At 54.3% G+C, this 22091-nt stretch overlaps 1 protein-coding gene across 4 annotated transcripts in view; it reads right to left on the bottom strand.

Moving 5' to 3' along the window:
* The window catches only part of PHF2 (PHD finger protein 2), a 105086-nt gene that overhangs the window by 15437 nt on the left and 67558 nt on the right, over positions 1-22091 (bottom strand). For 2 of the 4 annotated variants that reach the window (XM_054500479.2, XM_054500480.2), the window contains exons 4-14: positions 18616-18776; positions 15172-15313; positions 11019-11205; positions 9809-9971; positions 8352-8439; positions 7778-7884; positions 6152-6243; positions 4785-4874; positions 3825-4193; positions 1413-1532; positions 804-922 (exon numbers count right to left, since the gene is read on the bottom strand). In XM_054500479.2, the coding sequence (XP_054356454.1) occupies positions 804-922; positions 1413-1532; positions 3825-4193; positions 4785-4874; positions 6152-6243; positions 7778-7884; positions 8352-8439; positions 9809-9971; positions 11019-11205; positions 15172-15313; positions 18616-18776 (1638 nt within the window). The remainder of the gene's footprint in view (positions 1-803; positions 923-1412; positions 1533-3824; positions 4194-4784; positions 4875-6151; positions 6244-7777; positions 7885-8351; positions 8440-9808; positions 9972-11018; positions 11206-15171; positions 15314-18615; positions 18777-22091) is intronic. The other 2 variants (XM_063649685.1, XM_063649686.1) reach the window with 1 other exon arrangement.

Here is a 22091-nt window from a genome sequence, read left to right as displayed (position 1 = left end):
AGGTGACATGCCCCACGCACTGGGAGCACACACAGGCCCAAGTGTTGCTGCTGGAACCGTGAGGCTCTCGAGGTTGCCACCGGGCTCACAGCCCTCCGCACCCCTCGCCTCACCCCGAGGCTCATCCAGCATGCCCACACTACCCAAACACACCCCCTAATCTCTGCTCAGTGCCATCTCCAGGAGGCCCTCCTGACTCCCAGGTGGGTCACGTTCTCAGCACCCAGGGTCCCATGTTGGGTTCACACCAGGCCCTCCCCACTGGCCACTGGGCTCTGAGAGCCAGGACCCTGTCCCCCACGCACGTCCTCAGCACCAGCTCACAAGAGCCACACATCTAACATTCATGGAGCCCCACGGCCTCCCTCCCTGCCTGGGGGGCCATCCCTCACTGCAGGCTGGCTGCATCTTCCAGCCCAGCCCCACCCAGGCATGTCTGCTTCCTCACACCCACCCTGCAGGTGGAGCGTGGTGGGAGGCAGGGATGTGGCTCTGCTGGTGTCTAGGCCTGAAGAAGACGTGCCAGGAACAGGGCTGCAATCAGTGAGGTCAGCAGCTCAGAGGGAGAGGAGTCCCCAGAGGTGTGTCAGCCAAAGGCTGTATGTGTATGGGGTACGTGATGTGCAGTGTGTGTGGTTGTGTGTGATGCAGTGTGTGGTGTGTGTGTGTGAGATGCAGAGTGCATGCATGGTGTGTGTGTAATGTGTGTGTGGTATAAGGCAGTGTGTGTGATGCAAGTATGTATGGTGTGTGTGATGTGGGTTACGTGCGAGGTCACCCCTCCCATCTAGGCACTCACATACCCAAGGAGTTTCTTGTTGGAGAAAGAAAAAGAGAACTTGTTGTCTTTGTTTCCAGCTAGAGGTGACTTCTCTAGCTTCTGTTCCTCTTCCATCTTCAGTAAGGAGTCGGGTTTGCTGTTCTGAAAAGCAAGACCAGGGCTGTCCCTGAGCCCCACACAGAAGTGGGGGGTCAGGACCCCAACTAGTGTCAGTGGGAAGAGGCAGCTGCTGGGAACACGACTAAGGAAAGTCACCCATAGCTCTGGTGGCCACCTGGGCCACTGCAGGGTGCTCAGGGGCCTGCACCCCATGGACTTAGTGCCTCAATGCTGCCTGGCCCCCATGGAGTGGGAATGAAAACCAGTGTGTGGACCATGAAGGGAAACACTGTCAACATACAGGGTGTACATTCAACCTCTTGCATCCCAACCAACTCAGAGGAAGATGTAGTCCATGGGTGGTCACACACACCTCAGACCCACACAAGCACACTCCACAGCACTACCTACTCAGGACAAGCAGACACATGTCTGCACATTCCTTCACACACACAGGGCCTCACAGATTCATCTCTGCTCACACTCACCAAGCTGACACACACACGAGTGCATGCACACGTGCACTTCTCACCTTGTACTTCCACTTGGCCTCTGACTTGCTCTTGGTTTGCTCTCGAATTTCCAGCCTCTCCACATCATTCTGCATGTGAACCACATCTTTGTTGGGCACACTCAGGACGCTCTTTGTGGCCTAGAAAAAAGGGCTGCTGTGACCCAGAGGCAGACATAGAGGGCTGGTGGGACTCCCTTGAGCCACAGATTCCCTGTCTTCTTCTGGCCCATGTGCTTGCAGCTCAAGCCTCCATCCATCTACCCATCCAAGCATCCATTCACCCACCCATCCATGTATCCATTCACCCACCCATCCATCCATCCATTTATTCATTCATTCATTCATCCATCCACTCATCCATCCATCTGTTCATTCATCTGCTCACCCATTCATCCATTCATTCATCCCGTTCATTCATCCACCAATCCATCCATCCACTCACCCATTCGTTCATTCATCCATCCATGCACCATGCATTTGTTCATCCATCCATCCATCCATTCATCCACCCACCCATCCATCCATTCGTTCATCCCATTCATCCACCCACCCATTCATCCATCCACTCATCCATTTATTTATCCATCTACCCATCCATTTATCCATCCATCCATTTTTTCATCTATCCTTCCATCCATCCATCCATCCATCCATCCATCCACTCATCCATTTATCCATCTCTCCATCCACGCATCCATTCATCCATCCATCCATTTGTTCATTCATTAATTCATCCACCCATCCACTCACTCAATCATCCACCCATTCATCCATCTACCCATCCATTCATTTATCCATCAATCGGTCCATTCACCCACCTACCCACCCATCCATTTGTTCATCTATCCATCCATGTATCTGCTCACCCATTCATTCATCCATCCATCTATCCATCCATCTATTCATTCCTCTATCTATCCATCCATCCATCCATTCATCCATCCATTTATTCATCCCCCCACCCATTTGTTCATCCATCCATGCATCCACCCAACCATCCACCCACTCATCCATCTACTCACCATTTATTGATTCATTCATCATCCACCTATCCATCCATTCATTTATCCACCCATCCATTTGTTCATCCACCTTTCCATCCATTCATTCATCTATCCATCCATCCATTTTTTCATTCATCTATCCATCCATCCATCCATTTGTTCATCCATCCATCCATTTATTCATCATTCCATCCATCTTTTCATCCATCCATCCATTTATTCATCAATCCATCCATCCACCCACCCAACCATCCATTCTTTCATCTATCCACCCATGCATCCATTCATCTATCCATCTACCCATCCATCTTATGCACTCATCCATCCATCTACCCACTCATCCATCCATCCCTTCATTATTCCATCCATCCATCCATTCATCCATTCATTCATCTACCCATTCATTCATTATTCCATTCATCTACCCACCCATTCATTTATTCGTCCTTCCATCCATCCATCCACCCATTCACCCATCCATCCATTTATTCATCCATCCATCCACCCATCCATCAATTCGTTCATGTAGCCATCTATTCATTCATCTATTCATCCATTCGTTAATCCATTCAACCATCCATCTATCCAGCCATTCACTGATTCATTCATCCATCCATCTGTTCATCCATTCATCCACCCATTCATCCACCTATTCATTCATTCACCCATTCATCCAGCCATTTAGCCATCCATTCATTTTCTCATGCATTCATTCATGCTTGCCCTGAGAAAGAGAAAAGTGTCCCACTACACCCCTGTGACGCCGGCCCTGAAGTTTCCTGGCCCCCAGGAAGTAGATAACAACCTCCTCCTGGGTCTTCAGGGCTGGGCCCATCTCTTCACTGTCCACAAGGGCCCTGATAAGGGCAACCCTGCTCTTGTCCTCACCCCTGAGCCCCCTCCCCTCCAATGGCATTCTCCCTTTTGTTTCTGCACAGACACCTCATCTACCTTCAGGTTTCCACCTCAATGCCTTGGCCCCAGGGAGGACCCAGGGCTTCTTTGTCCCCTGGCAACTGCTCATCTGGCTAGGAAACCTAAACTAGACATCCCCTCCTGGAAAACCACCATGCCTCCTCCACCAGGTGGCCCTCTTGGGTGCCACCTCTGCCACAGCACACACACATTGTGTTGCCTTCCTCAACGAGGGCCCCTCTTCAAGCCCACTGCTCTGTGGCTTGTTGGGCAGAGCCTGTCCACTCTGGGGGGTCTGGGCCTGGATGCTGCAGGACTGGGTCAGGACCAGGCAAGGAAGTGCATTTTCTGGGCATACAAGCCCACAGCAAGAGCCCAGACCCCCACATCTTCTCAGGGGCCCCTGGGGAACAAGGACAATGGGCCCTAGCTATCTCCATGGGACTGGCCCACAAGAGATGCTGCAGCACCTCTGGTGATAAGGTGGGGAGTCACGGTGAGGGGGTCCCACCTTGCCCTTCTTGGGTGGCTCCATCTTGGTCAGTGCCTCCTTGGTGTGGGCTTCGAGCAAGTCCAGGTTGGGGATGGTGGGCGAGGCTGACTCCCGGGACTTCTTCCCTTTCTTCTTGCCTCCATCTTTGAGCTTCAGGGTTTTGGGGGGCCTTGGGGGCTTAGGGGGCTTCGGGGGCTTGGGGATTTTGGACGGCTTGGGCATCTTCACAGTTTTGGGAGTCTTTTTTTTGGACACTTTCTCCAGGAGGGATTGAGGCGGGGTGGCCTCAATGGGAGACGGGGGCTCCTCCTTCTCCCGGTCCCCGTCACACACCTCATCTGATGAGGCGACAGTATTCACTTCCGGTCGGACGGCTTTGGAGGCATTCTGGGATACAGAAAGGAGAGGGTCACATGCTGCTTCTGCCAAACTGTGGCCCAGGAGGGTCCACACACCAGGACGCTGGAGACACTCACTGCCAGGCTGGCAGGGAGCTATCAGCCCAGAAAGGCTCAGCTACCCCACACCATCATGTGACACACTCACACCCAACCCGTGCTGTTGTGTGACACACTCACACCTGCCACATGCCATCAGTCACTTGCTCTCCCCAAGGCTCTTCTGTCCTACCCCAGCAGAGTGGCTGGGGGCTCATCCAGGATCACACAAGCTGGGACTGGAGGGGCTGAGTCAGGGGCTCCTCCCACAGAGTGCCCTCCCCATGGGAGCTTCAGAGAGGCTGGTGCCATTTCTCAGTCCCTACACGCTCACACCAGAACACAGACCCAGCCAGAGACCTAGGACCCTGAGCCCTGACAAAGGCAAGCTCGCCCAGGAAAGTGCAAGGAGGACCGTCTGGGGCACTGGCCTTCCCAGAGCTGGCAGCTCTGTGTTAGGCTGTCCCCTGGACCCAGAGAAAGACAGGTGGGCCCTCCCCAATCCCCAGGGGTCCAGCCCAGCACCTGGACACGGCCCCACCTCACTGAGCCGGATCTCTTTGGCCAGGTCTTTGATGAGCTGTGAAGGTTTGAAGTGCTCCGGGAGCTCGTCCTCATGCTCTGCCAAAGCCTGCAGGACAACCGGACCCAGGGTCAGCACCAGACACGTCCCGTGGCCCTGACTTACCCCTGCATTCTTGCAGGCTGTCGCCTGACTGCCGAGCCACTCAGATGAGCATGAGGCGAGGGGCTTCCGAGCCAAACTCTGCCCTGGCAAGAGGTCTCTGCTGTGAGCCCCCATCAATAGGTGGACAAACCAAGTACCAGAGAGGATAAGCTTGCCTGAGGCCACCACTAGCAGGCTATGGAGTGGACATGGGTCCCATCTCTTCTTCCTGGTCAGAGGCCACTCCACCCAGCCACATGGCTGAGGTGAGGTGGGAGGGGTGCCCTGGACTGCCCTGGGCCTTGAGGCCTGACGGAGGTGGTGGCTGCAGGATGGCCCTGGGAGTGCATTGGCTGCCTCTCCTGCCTGGCCCACCCATGAGAGAGGCAGGCTACACACGGTATTCCCTGCAGCCTGTATTCCCTGAAGGCTTCCTATAAATCTCCACTGGCCTTCTCTGGCCTGGGAGAGGGTCCTCCTCCCTCAGGAGCGGGCATAGTACCTCTGCACAATGAGAGCCCCAGCAGGAAACACTGTCCCAGAGGGTGCTCGAGGCTGGGCCAGACCTTCCCCTCCCTTCTGTAGCCAAAACCAAGGGAAGATGCTAAGCAACACAGTAAGTGGCTTCTGTGGGGGCGCGCACAGGTTGGTTATCGGGAAGAGTCACAGGGAGGGGCTGCCTGGGTCACAGAGCAAGGTGGCTGGGGTGCTGCACCTGCAATCAGGCAGCTTAGCTTCTGAGCTGATGCCAGGGCCAGCCAGGAGGAGCCGACAGGGTGTCCCCAGCACTCCCTGTCCTGGGGCCAGTCACTCCCCGAGTCCTTCCCTGCACCCACCAGGTTCCAGGCCTTTCTGTGCTCACACAGTGTCATCCCACCATAGGCCATCTGTCCCCCACCTGCAGACCCACCTTCCTCCCAGGACACACCAGCACCTGCTCACCCTCCTCCCAACAACTTGTGACCAAGCTGTGAGCCCCTGATGGAGGGGGCTCTGCATCTACATCTGTCCTCCCCCAGCCCTCAGGTGGCCCAATCAGTGGACAGCAGGGGACGGACCCATGGGGTGTCTGGGGCAAAGGCACACCCCGGGCCAAACCAGGCAGGGGAGCACCACCGTCCTTCCCAGGCTGGATCTCACTGAAGCAGGACAAGTCCTGGACATTGCTGCTGGGTCTCCGGGGAGGTCCTCCCGCCTGTCACTCCTCTCCTGCCCTAGGGCATTTGTGACATGATTCCTACCTGCTTCTTCGTCCATGATCGGAAAGCACCATTGAGAATTTTAGCTCCTTGGACTAGATGAGGGGGCAGCTGCTTCCCAGATTTGTGAGAGCCTGAGAAGGAGACACTGGGTGAGGTGGGTGGGTGCCCGCTGCCCACAGGTGCCTTCATGCCCAGCCACACAGCCAGACTGGGGGATGCCAGGTCCAGCCTTCCAGAGGTCTCCCTCCGCCCACGGCCACCAGCTCAACTGCCAACAGTTCCTCTTGGAACCTGGGGGTGCCCATCCTCCTGGTGGCCTGCCCTGCTTGAGGAAAGATTGGCCCTCCCACCATCCTCCTACTGTCTCACCCTCCAGGCCCCTAACACAGGCTGCCTGGCTCTCCTCACTCTGCCCAATACCCCAGCCCTGCCTGAGCAAGGGGCCACAGTCATGCCAGGACCTAGGCCACAGGCTGTCCATGGGCCCACACCAGGCATCCCCAAGCATCTCTTCCCACCTCATGGCGCCCCTCAGCACAGTGTAGGGACCAACCACAGTTCAGCTGGGAGGTGTGCTCCTGCTGTGGGCCTCCCCTCCCTCTTCCCATTGGAGAGGACTCCAGGGCTCCAGGGCTCTGAGCACCAGGACCATGGCAGCTCCCTGGGTCCTCTCAGTCCTGGGGGCCAATTGAACTGTCGTCCACTCAGAGATGGAGGCCCAGGCAGAGAGGATATGGCCACAGTGGCCTACCTGGCCAGTAGTCAGGCTGGCCCTGTGGGGTGGCTTCCCGGGTGCTGCCCTGATGCCTGCCTCCCTGGCACGAGTCCCCTGAGGGCAGGGTTAGACTCCCATCTTGGGCACTTCCTTCTGCCAGAGTCAAGCTCAGGGCTCCACATTTGGGGAACAATGGGAAAATCTTACCGAAACCTGGCTAGCCATGACTAAGGACCATTTTACCTTCTCAAACTAGGGCCAGAGTACAAAGGGTTCTGCATAAAAGAGCTCTTGGCTGCTATTAGAACCAAAAAAGAGCAACTGAGAGCAACCACACTGAGAAAGGAAATCACACATAAACGCAAACTCTCCTGCAGGCTCCCTCACGCTGCTGGGCAGTCTGGAGGCCTGGACAGGGTGGTGGCTGGCAAGAGCCACCTGCTCTCATCTCTGAGGGTGTGGCCAGGCAGGACCTGGGACAGAAAAGGGCGGCCCGGGGATGCCACAATGCATCCACAGAGGGCCACCGAGCCACAAGCCTGCCTCACGGTCCAGTTGTCAGGCCCCTGAGGGAGCCTAAGGGGACCCAGAGCTCACTCGCACCCACTCCTCAGCTGGTGACAGAGCCAGGGCCCCACCTTCCCAATGGAGGCAAGTGTGGAGGGTGGAGCAGGTGTGATTGATAACTGCACTGAGGCCACACACACTCATCCCTCTCAACCCACAGCCCAGTGTTCGTTCTAAAACAAGGGACAGTCCAATCGGAAGGAGAGGTCTGGCCTGTTCAATCTAGTCCTGCATTATACAGATGGGGAAACTGAGCCCCAAGGGGACTTGCTCAGGCCACAGGAAAGCAGCACTCACACCCAGACAGTCAGCCCTGACCAGGTCTGGCTGCCCCAACAGCCAAGAGCTCCAGGCTTGGACGCCCACCATGGAGTGACCAGTACCTTTGAACGCCTCCAGCAGGTGCTTCCCCATGTACCAGCACGCAGTTTCGAAGTTGGGAAACTGAGTCAGGCTGCCCAGTTTCAACCTCCTTTCCACTTCATATGCTCTGGAAGCCACCAAAGAGCAGTTCTCAGTGCACTGACCATCAAGCAGGCGATGCTGGGAGTCAATCCAAGCCCCAGATACACCAGCTCAGGCCTCCCCACTGGGCCCTGCATAGCTGAGGAGGACCAGGGGACAACTGCCCTGGTGGCTGCAGGCCTTGGGGCCCATGAGAGTTCTGTCAGTGCCCAAGAAGAGAAGGTAGCAGCCTTTTAAGCAACTCCAACCCCATCAAGGGCAACTACAACCGTCCAGCAGCCAGGTCCCTTGAGGAGCCGGCCTGCACGAACCCAGAGCCCACCTCCTCCTTCCCTCCACATCACAAAGAGGCCCACCGAGGCTGACGGTCATGTCCAGGCCACCCACAGGCGGGCTGTGCCAGGACTCAGCCCAAGGCGTCCAGCACCGACCCAGCTAGAGGGAGGACGCTGCTCTGCAGAGCCCGAGGGCAGACAGCGCGGCAGGCACTACCTCATCTGCATCTCCACGCTCAGGCTGTGGAGGAAATGTCCCGCGAAGGCTAGGCAGTCCACAGGGGTGAGCGTGGCGTAGATCCAGCCTGGGAGAGAGACAGGAGTGGCTGGTGCCCCACCTTGCTCCCATGAACGGGCTTCTCATGGCTCCAGATCAGGGAGCAGCGGAGACCAGCATAGGCCTTTCCCGGCCCAGCCCAGGCTCCAGCTCCTGCCCGCCTATACCTTGGTGCCCTGTCCACCTCTGCGGCTTCACTAGCAGCCTGGGGCCTCCCTGGGAGAAGCTCTCTGGCTCTGGCCCAACCCCAGCCTCCATGGAAGGGGGTCGGGGGAGAGGCTGTGTCTGAGACGGCACAGACTAGTCAGTCCAGCCCTGCGCAGACTGGGAAACCGAGGCCCAGAGCTGAGGGGACTCACTCAGGCCACTTGAGGGGGCAGTACTCAGACAGAGAGAGGAAGCCCCAGCCTGTGTCCAGCTACCTGGCCTCCCAACCACACTCAGGAGCAGGAGACAAGGCTGGGGCAGCTGCATCGCTGCTGGGACTGGTCCCCAGGTTATCCTCGGAGACAGAGCCTGGGCCAGACCCTGGGAAATCCACAACTCTTTCCTAAATAGCTGTGACTATGAGGAAGCCAACGGAGGGAGGAGGGACCCAGAGATTACAGAAGATTCTGAGGCTTTAAATCATTAAAATATGAGGGCCTGAGTTTGATACTTATTTAAAATGGAAAAAAAAAAAAAAAAAAAAAACCAACCCTCTAAAACGATTTAAAAATCTGAACACCAACTGGCTATTTGATGATACCAGGGAATTGCTGTTAATTGTTCATTTTTTGAGGTGTGAGAACAGTATTGCAGCTATGTTACTTTAGAAGGAAAGGAGCCCTTCAGAAATAGTGGAATATTTAATGAAACAGAGCAATGTCTGGGATTTGTTCTAACGTCATCTAGGGGCACACAGTGAGTGGCTCGTGACGGGCTTTCTCCTTCAGCACAGACTCAAAATGTCCCCTACTATTGCCTTAATTAGCAGCTGGCGCCCTCCTCCCTCACTGTCTCTGATGTTGTGGCTGCTGTCTCCACACAAGGCTCTCTGAGCTTGGTCTCCAGCTGTGGGCTCGGTCATAGTGAGCCCAGCCAGGATGTGAAGGCGGGTGACTGGCTGCGCAGCTCCAAGGTGGCCTCAGTGGAGAGGAGTGCCGATGCTGACCAGACAACACAAGCCCCATTGCTGGCCCCTCTGCAGGGACTGGGTGGGGTGGCGGTAAGCTCCAGACAAGGGAGCTGCCCAGTTTCATCCTCCTTTCCACTTCATATACTCTGGACAAGGGAGCAGGCATGCCAGGGATGCCGAAGAGACCCCATGGTGGGGACACGGTCCACGGGACAGGGCAGTAAGCTTGATGAGAGCCAGCAAGCCCTAGGACATGGTCCCCAAAGCTGCCTGCACTCACCTGAGGGGATGAAGAGGGTCTGGCCCTGCTTGACGATGCACTTGTAGCATTTGTCGACCTGGTCGGCAAAGAACATCTCGCTGTGGTTAGAGGCAGACCGCCAGCGCTCATACAGGGAGATGTTGGCCGAGGCCGGCCTGATGAGATAGAAGGTCTTCTCCCCCTGCCAAGAGAGCCTGTTGGCAGAGCCGCCCATACCGGGATGTGGGGGTTGGGGGTGCAAGTGACAGGTCCTAACGTGAAAAGTACCCTACCCAGGTCCACGACTCCTGCCTGCAACACTGAGGGCAGAGGTGCTTTGCAATTCGGAAATGTGCGTGTTGAAGGTTCTGGGTATCTGGGCCCTCCGCACAGTTAAGAGCTAAAGCCCAGAATCCCACATTACATTGTTTTGAGGCACTACAAATGGTGTGGGTGCCCAGGCTGCAAATAAAGCTGCAACTGACTGTCAAAAGCATTCCAGGTAGCTCCACTCTTGAGAGCCACTTGGATCTCAGGCTGGGTCAAATGATGCCAGTGTGTCCCAGGCAGTCTTATGGCAGGCCCCAGGAGGGGTTCTGCACCAGGAGCAGCGAGACCCTTGTCTTACTGCAATGGGGTCAAGGCAGGTTCTGAGGATGCCCCAGTGACTTCCTCAAGGCCTCCCAGAGGTGGCATCAGCACGTGCACCTGCCCGCCCCCAGCTCCAGCTCCAGCTGGTCTGGAGAAGCTCAGTTAGCAGCTGGGGGAGCCCACAGCTTAGGGTTTCCTTTGTTTCTGTTGCTATTTACGTCTCATTTTTCTTCTGGCTTCCCTCTCTCAGCCTCGATGATGAGGCTCCTAGCCTTCCCTGCCCACTCAGATGCCCCTATCCTGCCCACTGGCTCCTGTGCGGGGCCCTGGCTATGGCTGGCCCCTCTTCCAGGAAGTCTTTGCAACACCCCCCTTTCTCCTCTAAGTGGATGGTCACCCAGTGGCCTCACCCAATTGTTAACGAGTCTGAATCCCATCAGAACAAGGAGACACTCATGTGGTTCTCTGGTCCCACATGCAACCCTGCCCCTCTACCCAGAAATGTCTCCAGAGGCCTCCTGTCCCAGGGATGGACAGTCCACGGGCCCTCTGGGGAGTGGCATCCTGGCCACAGTCAGGGCTTGTGGGGACTGCAGACAATCTTGCAGATGGGTCATGGCCATGGCAAGGAAGAGGTGCCCCGAGGGGCGTGGCTCACCTTGAGCACGTGGTACCAGGCAGAGGCGCCCCCAGAGTCGATGTGGAAGTCGGTGTAACTGTCCTTCACGCAGATCAGGCAGTACTTGGTCACTTTGGGCTTGGCCAGCAATGCATCATCTGGCCAGTAGTTTTCTACCCATGACAGTTTCTTCACAATGTCAGGTGGCTCCACGAAGCTGGACATTCTGGGGGTGGGAGAGGAAGGTGGTGAGGGAACCTGGGACTCCCTTTTGTATTTCCCCTGGAGTGGGAAACATGTTCTGTGAGGCACGTCCCACGCTCCCTCACCACCTGCAGGCCACAGGTCACAGCTCCCATTTCACAGAGGAGCAAACAGGATCACAGAGGGCAGAACAAGCCCAGGCACTGGCTGTGGCCCTGGCAGGAGACTGGGTCTGGCGCTGGCCTCCACCCCCAGAAGATAATGAGAAGGCCCCAAAACCATCTACCCCTGAGAGGGAACCTCCTTTCCTGGGAACTGGGAAGCGAGTCTTTCCAGACTGGCCACGTGCATGTGCTGTGGCGCACTGGGCTAAAGCGTAGATATCATTTCTCACACTCAGCCCAGGTGCCTCTGGCGTCACCTGGATAACAGCCACTGCTCTCCAGAGCTGACAACAGGGCGCCTACGACCCCTGGCCACGTCATGTCACTGTCAAATCCAGCCAACTCATATCCAGGGAAGATAGGGAGATGCAGAGGCAGCCTTCAATTCAATGACATGTCACTGTCCTGGATAAAACGTGTTAAATTTCATCAAAAACGTCAAACTAGGCTGGGCACGGTGGCTCACGTCTGTAATCTCAGCACTTTGGGAGGCCGAGGTAGGCGGACCATGAACTCAGGTGTTTGAGACCAGCCTGGCCAACATGGTGAAACACTGTCTCTACTAAAAATATAAAAACTAGCTGGGCATGGTGGCATGCCTGTAATCCCAGCTACTTGGGAGGCTGAGGCAGGAGAATCACTTGAACCCAGGAGGCAGAGGTTACAGTGAGCCAAAATCACCCCATTGCCCTCCAGCCTGGGCAACAGAGCAAGACTCCATCTCAAAAAAAAAAAAAAAAAAAAAAAGTCAAGCTCAACAGCACCTGTGCAGTGACATTTCAGCTGCCACTAAGAACCAGATCTGGGAGTTCTTGCTGTCTCCAGGAAGACAGGGTCTGTCATGTCTCTGTCATCCCATCTGCAAGTGCTGTTTTCTCTACTCAAAGGCCACACCAACCTGGACAAGTTGTCCCTGGACAAGACTGTCACAAATCACAAGCACAGTCCTGCCGCCCCAATCCCACCAGCCTCAGTCACAGACCTCACCTTTAAATCTCCAGCACGTTCCAAACTAGCACCCTTCTCCATCCCCTAGGAGTCCTCATTGCCCCCATTCATACCCACTGCCAACCTCTGAAACCTCAGCAGTCTGGGCACATCACCACCCACAGGAGAGGGTTCCCTGCCACAAGGGCCCCCATGACCCATCTCCAGCCATGTCCTTCAAACACCACACACCACAGGGGGCCAGGCTGTCCCTGCCTCCCACCACACCCTCAAACGTCCTTCTTTCCCTTGCTTGGCCTGTTTAGGTGCAGGCCACACCTTTCTCTGAGTTGGGGGGGGAGGTCCTCAAAGCCCCCATGGACACGCAAGGCCACCATGAGCAAGAGTCCAGATGTGACATGTATCTGAATTACCAGCAGTGAGAACATCACCCTAGACCTGCCACAGAGCAGGCATCTCTCCGGTCTGGGGGTACATTGGTCACTGTGGGCCCCCCTGAGGCAGCAGGCCCCAAGAGCTACCCCAGACAGCCCATGGTGTCAGGCTTGACCTTACCTGCTTGGCCAACATCCTTGGGGACAGACTTAACGATGAAGCAGAGCCCACTCCATGGCCCCAACCCAAGCCCATGTGAAGGCTCTGGTAGGTAAGTGCCCAACAAAAGTTGCAAACAATCCCCTAATGGTCCATGGACTGGGCCAGTGGAAACAGGAGGCAAAGGGATGGCCCTGAAAGGCCCAACAGAAAACCACAGGCCAAAGTACCATCTCTCCCTAGCTCCATAACCTAGACATCTCTCTGTGAGAACCCCTCAACCCAGGCAGGGCAGTAAATTAAGTTGATGGAGACATGACTCAGTTATGTTGTTTGGTACCAAAGCAATACATACCACTTTCTCTGGTACCATAACGCACTCCATTTCCCTTTCTGTCTTTGCTGTTAGGAAGCTCAACCAAACTGAATGCCCATTACCTTTTTTTTTTTTTTTTAATTTTTAAAATAAAGACAGGATCCTGCTTTGTTGCCCAGGCTGGTTGCAAACTCCTGGCCTCCAGTGATCCTCCTGCCTCAGCCTCCCAAAGTCTTGGGATTACAGGCATGAGCCACCAGGCACAGCCATGTTACCTTTTTGTGGCTCTTGGCATAGTTTTGTATTCTCTTTCTTGGTTTTAGATAATTCTTTTGTTTCTCCCTACCTGCCCCTTTGCACGCGTTATGTGCTTTCAGGAAGTAGGCATGACGGAAATGATGAAGACTGAAGCCATCCTTAGCTACCCGTGCCTTACGGTGAGTGAGTGTTCCGAATCTTTCCCAGGGGCCAGCTGGAGGGCAGAGGTGATGTGATGGAGAGGGGGTAAGGGGTGGATCCAGGGCAGGCACCGACCACACCCGAGCTGGCAGCCTGGGGGGAGAACAAGGTCAGAGCCACAAAGTGTGGGGCTAGCAGCTCTGCCACCAGGAAGCCAGGCTGGTGTAGGTCAGCCCTGACAGAGGATGCCCCACCCAGTGACCACAGGGCTGATGACAACTAGCGCCAGGAACTCAGGGGGACCGGGCCAACCAAGGCGTATCTGTGTGGGGCCTGCCTTGCCCGGAAAGCAGGGAGGCAGGTCACAGCAGCCGCCCCTGCAGGATCTCATGTGTGTGAGTGTAGGCGTCTACACGGGTGTGTGCAGGTGTTGGTAACTGTGCCAGGGATGCGGGTGTTAGGAGTATGAGTGTGCCAGTGAGTTAGTATCTCAGTATGTCAGGGATGTGCGTGTCATAAGCGTGTCATGAGTCTATTGTTGTGTTTGAGTGTGTCAGTGTCTGTGTATGAGTGTGCCCACAAGTGTGTCCATGAATGCCCGTGGGTGAGTGTATCGCATGTCCATGTCATGTGAGTGTGTCGGTGTGTTGTGAACGTGTCACAGGTGTGTTGGCAAGGGTGTCCACGTGTGAGTGTACCCTGTGTTGAGTGCTGTGTGTCCATGTGTCTGCTAGTGTGTCGTGTCTATGAATGTGTCATGAGTACGTCCATGGGCGAGTGTTGGTGTGTTGTGAATGTGTCATGAGTGTGTTGGCGAGTGTGTCCGTGAGTGTGAGTGTACCATGTGTTGGTGAGTGCTGAGTGTGTGTCATGTGTGTCCATGTGTCTGCTAGTGTGTCATGTCTATGAATGTGTCATGAGTACATCCATGAGTATTGGTGTGTTGTGTCACGAGTGTGTTGACAAATGTGTCCATGAGTGTGACTGCACCACACGTTGGTGTCTGTGAGTAGCTATGAGTGTGTCATGACTGCAGGTGTGTGACATATCTATGGGTAAGCATGTCATGGGTATGTCCATGAGCGAATATGAGGGTTAGAGTGTCATGAATGTCTCATGCATTGGAGTGTCCATGAGTCAGTGTGAGTGTCATGAGTGTGTCCACGAGTGGGTGTCATGAGTGTTGGTGTGTCCATGAGTAAGCATGAATGTTGTGTCCAGAAGTGGGTGTGTCATAGATGTGTCTGAGTGTGTCATGAGTGTGTGCATTCTGGAAAAAACTACACACTGTTACCAATGGTTCTCTCTGAGGAGTGGGATGGGTAGGGCCAAGACCAGAGGAGGCTTTGCCTTTTTGCTCCTTATTTTTGTTTGAATTGTTCTCAATACATCACCTTCATACTTTAAAAGAGAAACAGTCAGCTGTGGGCCAGCCTTATTAAAAAAAAAAAACGGAAAAAAGGAAAAAATTTAAAAGAGAGAGAGAAACAGGAAAAATCAGTGTGTGCCATGTGCAGTATTCCAGACTCTGATACCTTCGACCTGTGCTTCTCAGGCGACTACCAAGGATGGCACAGCACCCCTGCCCCAACCCCAGCCCCCACACCCCCAGGGTGGAAGCACTCACCGGGTGTCGGAGAACTCGAGGTTGGTGACGTTGAGGACCCGCTTGCGGTTGGTGCTGTAGTAATAGTCCACAAACTCCTTCAGCTTCATCTTGCAGTCCTTCTGCTTGGTGACATCTGTCACATCCACACTCCGCTCCGGCCCTGGGGAAGTGACAGGAGGAGCTTGAGCACCCTGGGAAGGTGGCACAGCCTCCCTGAGGCCAGGACATGTGGAGTGGACACACACCCTTGGCTGCCCTCACACACAGCAGGAGCTGCCAGGGGCTGGATGCGGAGGCTCTAGGTGCCAACGTCGAGCTTCACCCGCCTGCTTTTCCCCTGGCTCAACTCTGACCACTCTTCCTCTGACCTGGTGATGCTGTGAGGCGGCCAGGTCACAGGCCTCAGCGACGGTGGCCAGATTAGCAAATAAAAACACAGGATGCCTGGCCTGCCTGAATTTCAGATGAACAGCAAATACATTTTAGTGTATGTTCCAAGTAATTCGTGAGACATACCTGCATTTTAAAAATTAAGCTATCAAAACCCCTGCATTTCTAGGGCACCAATTCATTACTCTGAGAATTGGCAAACTGATAAAGGGAAAAGCCTTTTCTGTAGTTGACAAAGAAAAGTTCAGGATAACCAGATGAGCTGAGGAGGAAAATTTCTTTATAAAAGACTCATGACTGATAGAGGGAGGAGGAGGACAGAATTGCCAGTCGCCCTTTGCAATAGTTCTCCATGGCTGCTCTGACCACAAACTGCAAGGCCATGGGATTAGTGTGGACAGATGAGGCGGGTGCCGGGGCCACTGGCCTTGTCTGCATCACTGCAAGAGTGTGGCCAGGCACAACAGGCCTCCCTACAGATGAAAGCACTCCCACCCAGAGGGAGTCCTACCAAAAACCTGAAGGCAAGTCAAGCAAGCCTCTAACCATGAGTTTATAGGAAACACCCGGGACAGAGGGACCCGCTCAGCAACACCACTGGGGACGCTGGCAACCAAATCCTAGATGTGGGACATTCTGCAGGACCAACATGGCCCTCTCTCCAACAAACCAACAGGACAGAAGGAAATGGGGCTGTCAGAAGAAAAGAGACTTCAGGGACACGAAAACCAAACGCAATGTGGGGTTCTCATTTGGATTCCACAGCCTAATGTAAAAAGGCACTTTTGAGGCAACTGGGAAGAATTAAACTGGGTCTTATGCGCCACCAAGGAATTACTGTTAATATTATCGAGTGCGATGATGGAATTGTGATTATATATTTTTTAAATTGTCTGCTAGAGCTATGTACTAGAATTTTTATGGGTAAAATGATGTATGTAAAAAGAATTTTTTTTTTTTTTTTTTTTGAGATGAAATCTCATTCTGTTGCCCAGGCTGGAGTGCAGTGGCACGATCATGGCTCACTGCAACCTCCACTTCCCGGATTCAAGCGATTCTTCTGCCTCAGCCTCCCGAGGAGCTGGGACTACAGGTGCCACCACCACACCTGGCTAATTTCTGTATTTTTAGTAGAGATGGGGTTTTGCCATGTTGGCCAGGCTGGTCTCGAACTCCTGGCCTTAAGAAATCCACCCATCTCAGCCTCCTAAAGTGCTGGGATTACAGGTGTGAGCTACCATGCCTGATCAGAATTCCTTTTAAAATACTACAAAGAGAACAAAAAAGTGGGGAAACAGAAAACTGGCTGAAAGCTGGTGGCTTTTGTTTCCTGTACTGAGTGCATGAGGGCTTACTGTTTCTCTAATTTTGTGTGTGTTTAAAAAGTTCCATCATAAAAAAAAAATTAAGAGGAAAAAGAAAGACATAGAAGCAATACAAACGACGAACCATCTCCTCCCTGCTTCTGCAGGGACAGCTGTGGAGGGAACATGGCCAGGGGACAAACCAGGCCCCACCCGCATGATTAGGTGAGCCCAGGGCCTTGGTGGCAGGGCAGGACCCAGCTCTCAGAGCTGTGGAAGGGAGGAAATTAGCTCCTACATGGGAAGAGCTTAGAAAAATGCCTGGCACTGGGCAGGCCCTCACTATGTATTAGCTGTTATCCTCTGTGCACCATGCCAGGGTCTGGGAAGGTGAGAAAGAGCACTGGCCTGGCGAGCATGAACATTACAGTTGGGGTACACAAGCCTGCCTGACCAGCATTGTGCAGCAAGACAGAAACAGCCCACCTGATGGCCATGGCCCCCTCTCAGGCAAACCTGCAGTAAAGCCGAGCACAGGCGAGACCAGGGGCTGGATCCCGGCTCAGGGCAGCATCAGCCACAGAGCTAGTGCCACAGCTCCAACTATGTCCAGCCTGCCCTCCTCCTCAGTAAGAACCCCACAGAATCAGCCCCTTTGCATGGACACCCAACACCCTCATCGCAGGTCCCGGGACGAGCACTTTCTAGCCCCTCTTCCGAGATGTCTGACAGCTACCAGGGTGCTCACTCTTCCTCTTCACGACGAGTTTGGGAGCCCAGTCTCGGTAGCCCCAGGGTGGCCATGTGGCTCCAGAGAAAAGCCATGGCCCCAGCTCCCTGCTGAAATTGAACTTGATGGCCTCCTTGTGGGTGCCCCTATGTGCCCAGAGGCTTGTACAGGTGACCTCATTTCACCTCCAGCACACACCCCACGAGGAGTGCACAAAGGAAGAGAGTGAGCCTCAGAGTGGTGGGGCCAGTCGTCTCGGAAGCCCCAGCACTGAGAGGCCAGTGTGCCTGCCTGCCCACCTTCTGTCCTGGGGGTTTGCCCGTTCAGGGTTTCTCCTCCTCGTGCCGGCCACCTAGGCATCCCCCATGAGCACCTTGAAGCCCTGCAACCATGTGGGCCTCCATGCTTGGCCATGTGGCCACTGGCCTGTCAGGGTCACTGCTAGGTGTGCTGGCCTCTCCCTGCCACTGCCTCTTGAATGGCACCCCCACAGGTGCTTCCTCTACCCACAAGTGCCCATCTAACCCCAGTAGCTCTGGAGCTGCAAGGGGACATGAAATGGGCGCTGCTGATGGCAATGGCACTGGCTAGAACCCAGACGGAATCCAGACGAGGAGGAGATTCTGGTGCCGTGGGGGCAGGTCATAGTGCAGATGAGGAAGGCCAGGCCCCCAAATCAGGCAGCCAGGATGGGAACATGGGCCCGCACCACCAGGGCCTCCCAGGCATGGCGGTGTCAGATAGCACCCACAGTAATGCAATTCATAGCCGCCAGAATCAAAGGGTCTCCCAGACCAGCCCCTACTTTGCAGTCAGAGTATCTGGGAGGGCAAGGGACCTGCCAGGTCGTATGTCATCTCAGTGGGACGCAGGGTCTGATCTAAGAGCGCTGGGAACAGAGTATGGTGAGCCTTGAGGCTCCACTGCTCACGGCACACACGGACACAGCCAGGGCGCGGGGAAGCAGCATGCACAGTGGTGGGTGTCCCAGTACTCCCAGCTCCAGCCCCAGAGCACTGTGAAGGGGATGGCGCTTACCCACGTAGTTCTCGACGTCACTGACATAGAACGTGGGGGCCGGGACAGCCAGACCCAGCCCGTCTTTCTTAGGGACGAGGATGGGCTCGGTGAAGCCGTGCTCCTCCATGTAGCCCAGCGTGAGCTGACTTCCTGGCACACGGGCCACCACGTCTTCAGCACTGCAGGGAAGCACAGGTCAGAGGCCACATTGGGCCCGAGGCCTCCTGCACCGGGACAGGTGTGGACAGGGCCTCGGCGCTGGAAAGGCGAGCCTGGGTCTGGCCACCCACCTCCCACAGCCACAGGAGGAGGCCTGGTCTTGGTGCCACACATGGGACCATAGAGCAGCCAGGGCAGATGCTGTGCTGACTCCGGAACCCCACTATTTCAGGGAGCAGGGACACGGGGTCTCACACGTGTCACATACAAATGTCAAGAGGTGACAAGGGCCTGTCCTTCCCAACAAGACAGAGAGGCAGGAGGTGCCTGGGCCTAAGCAAGGTCGCTCCCCAACCACCGGCAACCGGGCTGACCCATAGGTGAGGACGGGGGCAGCTCCTCCGCTGCACCTCCCATGCACCCCTTCTCGGCTAGGTGCCTCCCCACGGCAGGGCCACTGAATCACAGCTCAGGAACAAGAGCCACTAAGACGGCTCTGATATTGGGAAGGCCTTAGACAAAGCCATGTGGAGAGGACAGGGGTGAAAACCAGGTCTCCTGTCTCTCTCTCGCCCTGCCTAGCCTGTCCCCACATTCCTGCCCAGAGGAAGCAGCAGAGGGGCAGGGCCAGGAGGAGGCCCCTGGCTGGCAAGGATGAATGGCATGTGCGGTGTCAGCCCAAGGACTCGGACAAGAGCATCCTGTCCTGGCCTGCTCCCTACTAGACATGGCCACCACCACAGGGCCAGAGGCAGATGAGACGGGCCCACAGGCAAAGGGGACAAATGACCTTGGCAGAGCATTGACACACCCTAGGAATGCTCCCAGGGACATGAGGCCCAGGGGAAGTGTGTGGTCTGCCCAGGGCCATACAGCTGGACCCAGAGCCCTCAGCCCCAGCCCACGCCCCAGGCTGCCTCCTGCTCCTTGAGAGGCCCCTGGGCAGCTGTGGTCCACAGGGCCCGCTAGAACAGCCTCTGTTTGGTGACCCTGGGGACATGCTTCTATGGGATGGGCACAGTTGTGAGCAGTGCTTGGGAGGAAGACAGCGGGGAACAGGGGAAAAAGCACCCAGCAAGACAGGGCCGAGGGGAGGAGTGCACCACCCGAGGCCTCTGATGTGGACAGACAGTGGCAGGTGTGGGAATGACAGGAGCCGCAGCTGGAGGGCTCCCGCTGCACACCAGAAGCACTGGGAGCCGCCAGAATTCTTTGCACACCAGGAGCACTAGGAGCTGCCGGAATTCTTTTTTTTTTTTTTTTTGAGACGGAGTTTCTCTCTTGTTGCCCAGCCTGGAGTGCAATGGCGTGATCTTGGCTCACCGCAACCTCTGCCTCCCAGGTTTTAAGCAATTCTCCTGCCTCAGCCTCCTGAGTAGCTGGGATTACAGGCATGTGCCACCATGCCTGGCTAATTTTGTACTTTTAGTAGAGACAGGGTTTCACCATGTTGGTCAGGCTGGTCTCGAACTCCTGACCTCAGGTGATCCACCCACCTCAGCCTTCCAAAGTGCTGGGATTACAGGCGTGAGCCATGGCGCCCAGCCGAACCTCTGTAATTCTAAGCAGGGCAGTGGTGTAGTCTGCGGGTTGTCCATTGCTGTGTGGACAGTGGCCTGCAGCAGGGCAGAGTGGGGGCACAGAGAGCATCAGGAGGCTCAGGGCACCATGCCTGGACTAGGGGGCAGGGAAAGGGCCAAGGGGGTTCAGGAGATCAGTAAGTCTGGTGATAGCTGAGAAAGTGGGAGGGAACAGGAAGAGGCAAATACGGACGGCCAGGAGACTGTTGCGAGTGGTGGGGGCAGAGGCGGAGCCATTTACAGAGGGCCCACGGTGGAGGGGCAGGAGCTGGGGACAGGGACAGATCTGATCTGGGGACACATGTGGTCTAAGATACATGTCAGATTCTCCAGGGACGTGCCAGTTGGATAGACAGGCCACAAGCTCAGAAGAGCTAAAGAGGCTGTGGAGCTGAGTCCCCAGAAATGCCTCAAGGAGAGCAGTTAACAGGACAGGAAGCAGGCAGGTGGGAGGAAATCCATCCCCAACAAAGGACAGGACTTCAAGGATGGATAGGGCTGCAGTGTCTAATTTTGCCAAGAGGGCAGTTAAGATCAGAACTGAAGAATGCCCACTGGCTTTGACCACATGAGAATAGCGTTAAGGATAAACCAGAGGGACTAGATGATGAGGAAGAAGAAAGAATGTGTACAGGCAACCATGTGAGAAGCTCGAGGCATACAGACCATGCAAAGGAAGCTCTGAAAGCAACGGGGAAGACCTCCCATCCACCTGGGCCACAGGCAGAAAATTGTCCTTGATGAATCCCAATGCCAACGTCCTAGCAGTAAGAGTTCCAAACTCGCACTACACCCATCGGTTGGGAACCCCAAACTGGATTTGGAACTAATCTTGTGAAAACCATAAGACCTTAGCAAAAGGCAAACACAAACCGTCTTGTAGGTGGACAGCAGCCAAGGACATACTAGTCCCAATGGAATGTGACCCCTCTGAAGCACCATGCCCCACAGAAGGAGGTGAATCACCAAGAGGGTCAGTCAACAGACACACCAGTCAAAAGAGATCACCAGAACTGAGGATAATAGAACAACTGAAAAGAGATTTGAAAATAAATATACTCAACACATTCAGAAGGAAATCAAGAGGATGCGGCAAGGCACAGGGATGTATTAAAAAAGAAAAAAGACCAGGCAACATTGAAAAGGAAATTTATAGAAATTTTAGAAATAAAAAATATGATGATCAAAATTTTTAAACTCAATGGATGCACTAAACAGATGGCTGAAAAAATAGTAAATTTGAAGAAAAATTTTTAAATGAATCAGAGAATACAGAAGAAACGCTACTAAAGGAGAAAACAGAGTATTTTTCAGAATTGACATGTGACTCTCCAAATTAAAGGGGCTTACTAAGTTCTAAGCAGAATAAACAAAAACAAATGTACATCTAGAGGCAATATCGTACACTCATGTACTGAGTACATCAAACCATATAAAGAAACAGCAACTAGACTAACAACAGATATCTCATTAGCAAGAGATGTCAAGACAATAAAATACCTTTCAAAGAATTAAAGAAAAACAGCTTTCACTCTAGAACTTTAGATCCATTTTAGAATATTAGAATCATGTAAGAATAAAGACAGTCATTGTCAGACAAGACAGTATATTTTTCATAAGTCTTTGCTGAAATAACTAAAAGATATAATTCTATAAGAAGGAAATCAAACCTAGAAGAAAGGTGTGAGATTCAAGAAATGATGGAAAACTAATCTACAGATTCCACATAATCCCTATCAAAATCCCAGCTGACTT

This window comes from Pongo pygmaeus, chromosome 13 (genome assembly GCF_028885625.2).
Source record: "Pongo pygmaeus isolate AG05252 chromosome 13, NHGRI_mPonPyg2-v2.0_pri, whole genome shotgun sequence".
Lineage (NCBI taxonomy): Eukaryota > Metazoa > Chordata > Mammalia > Primates > Hominidae > Pongo > Pongo pygmaeus.
This window is presented reverse-complemented; position numbering and strand designations above follow the sequence as displayed.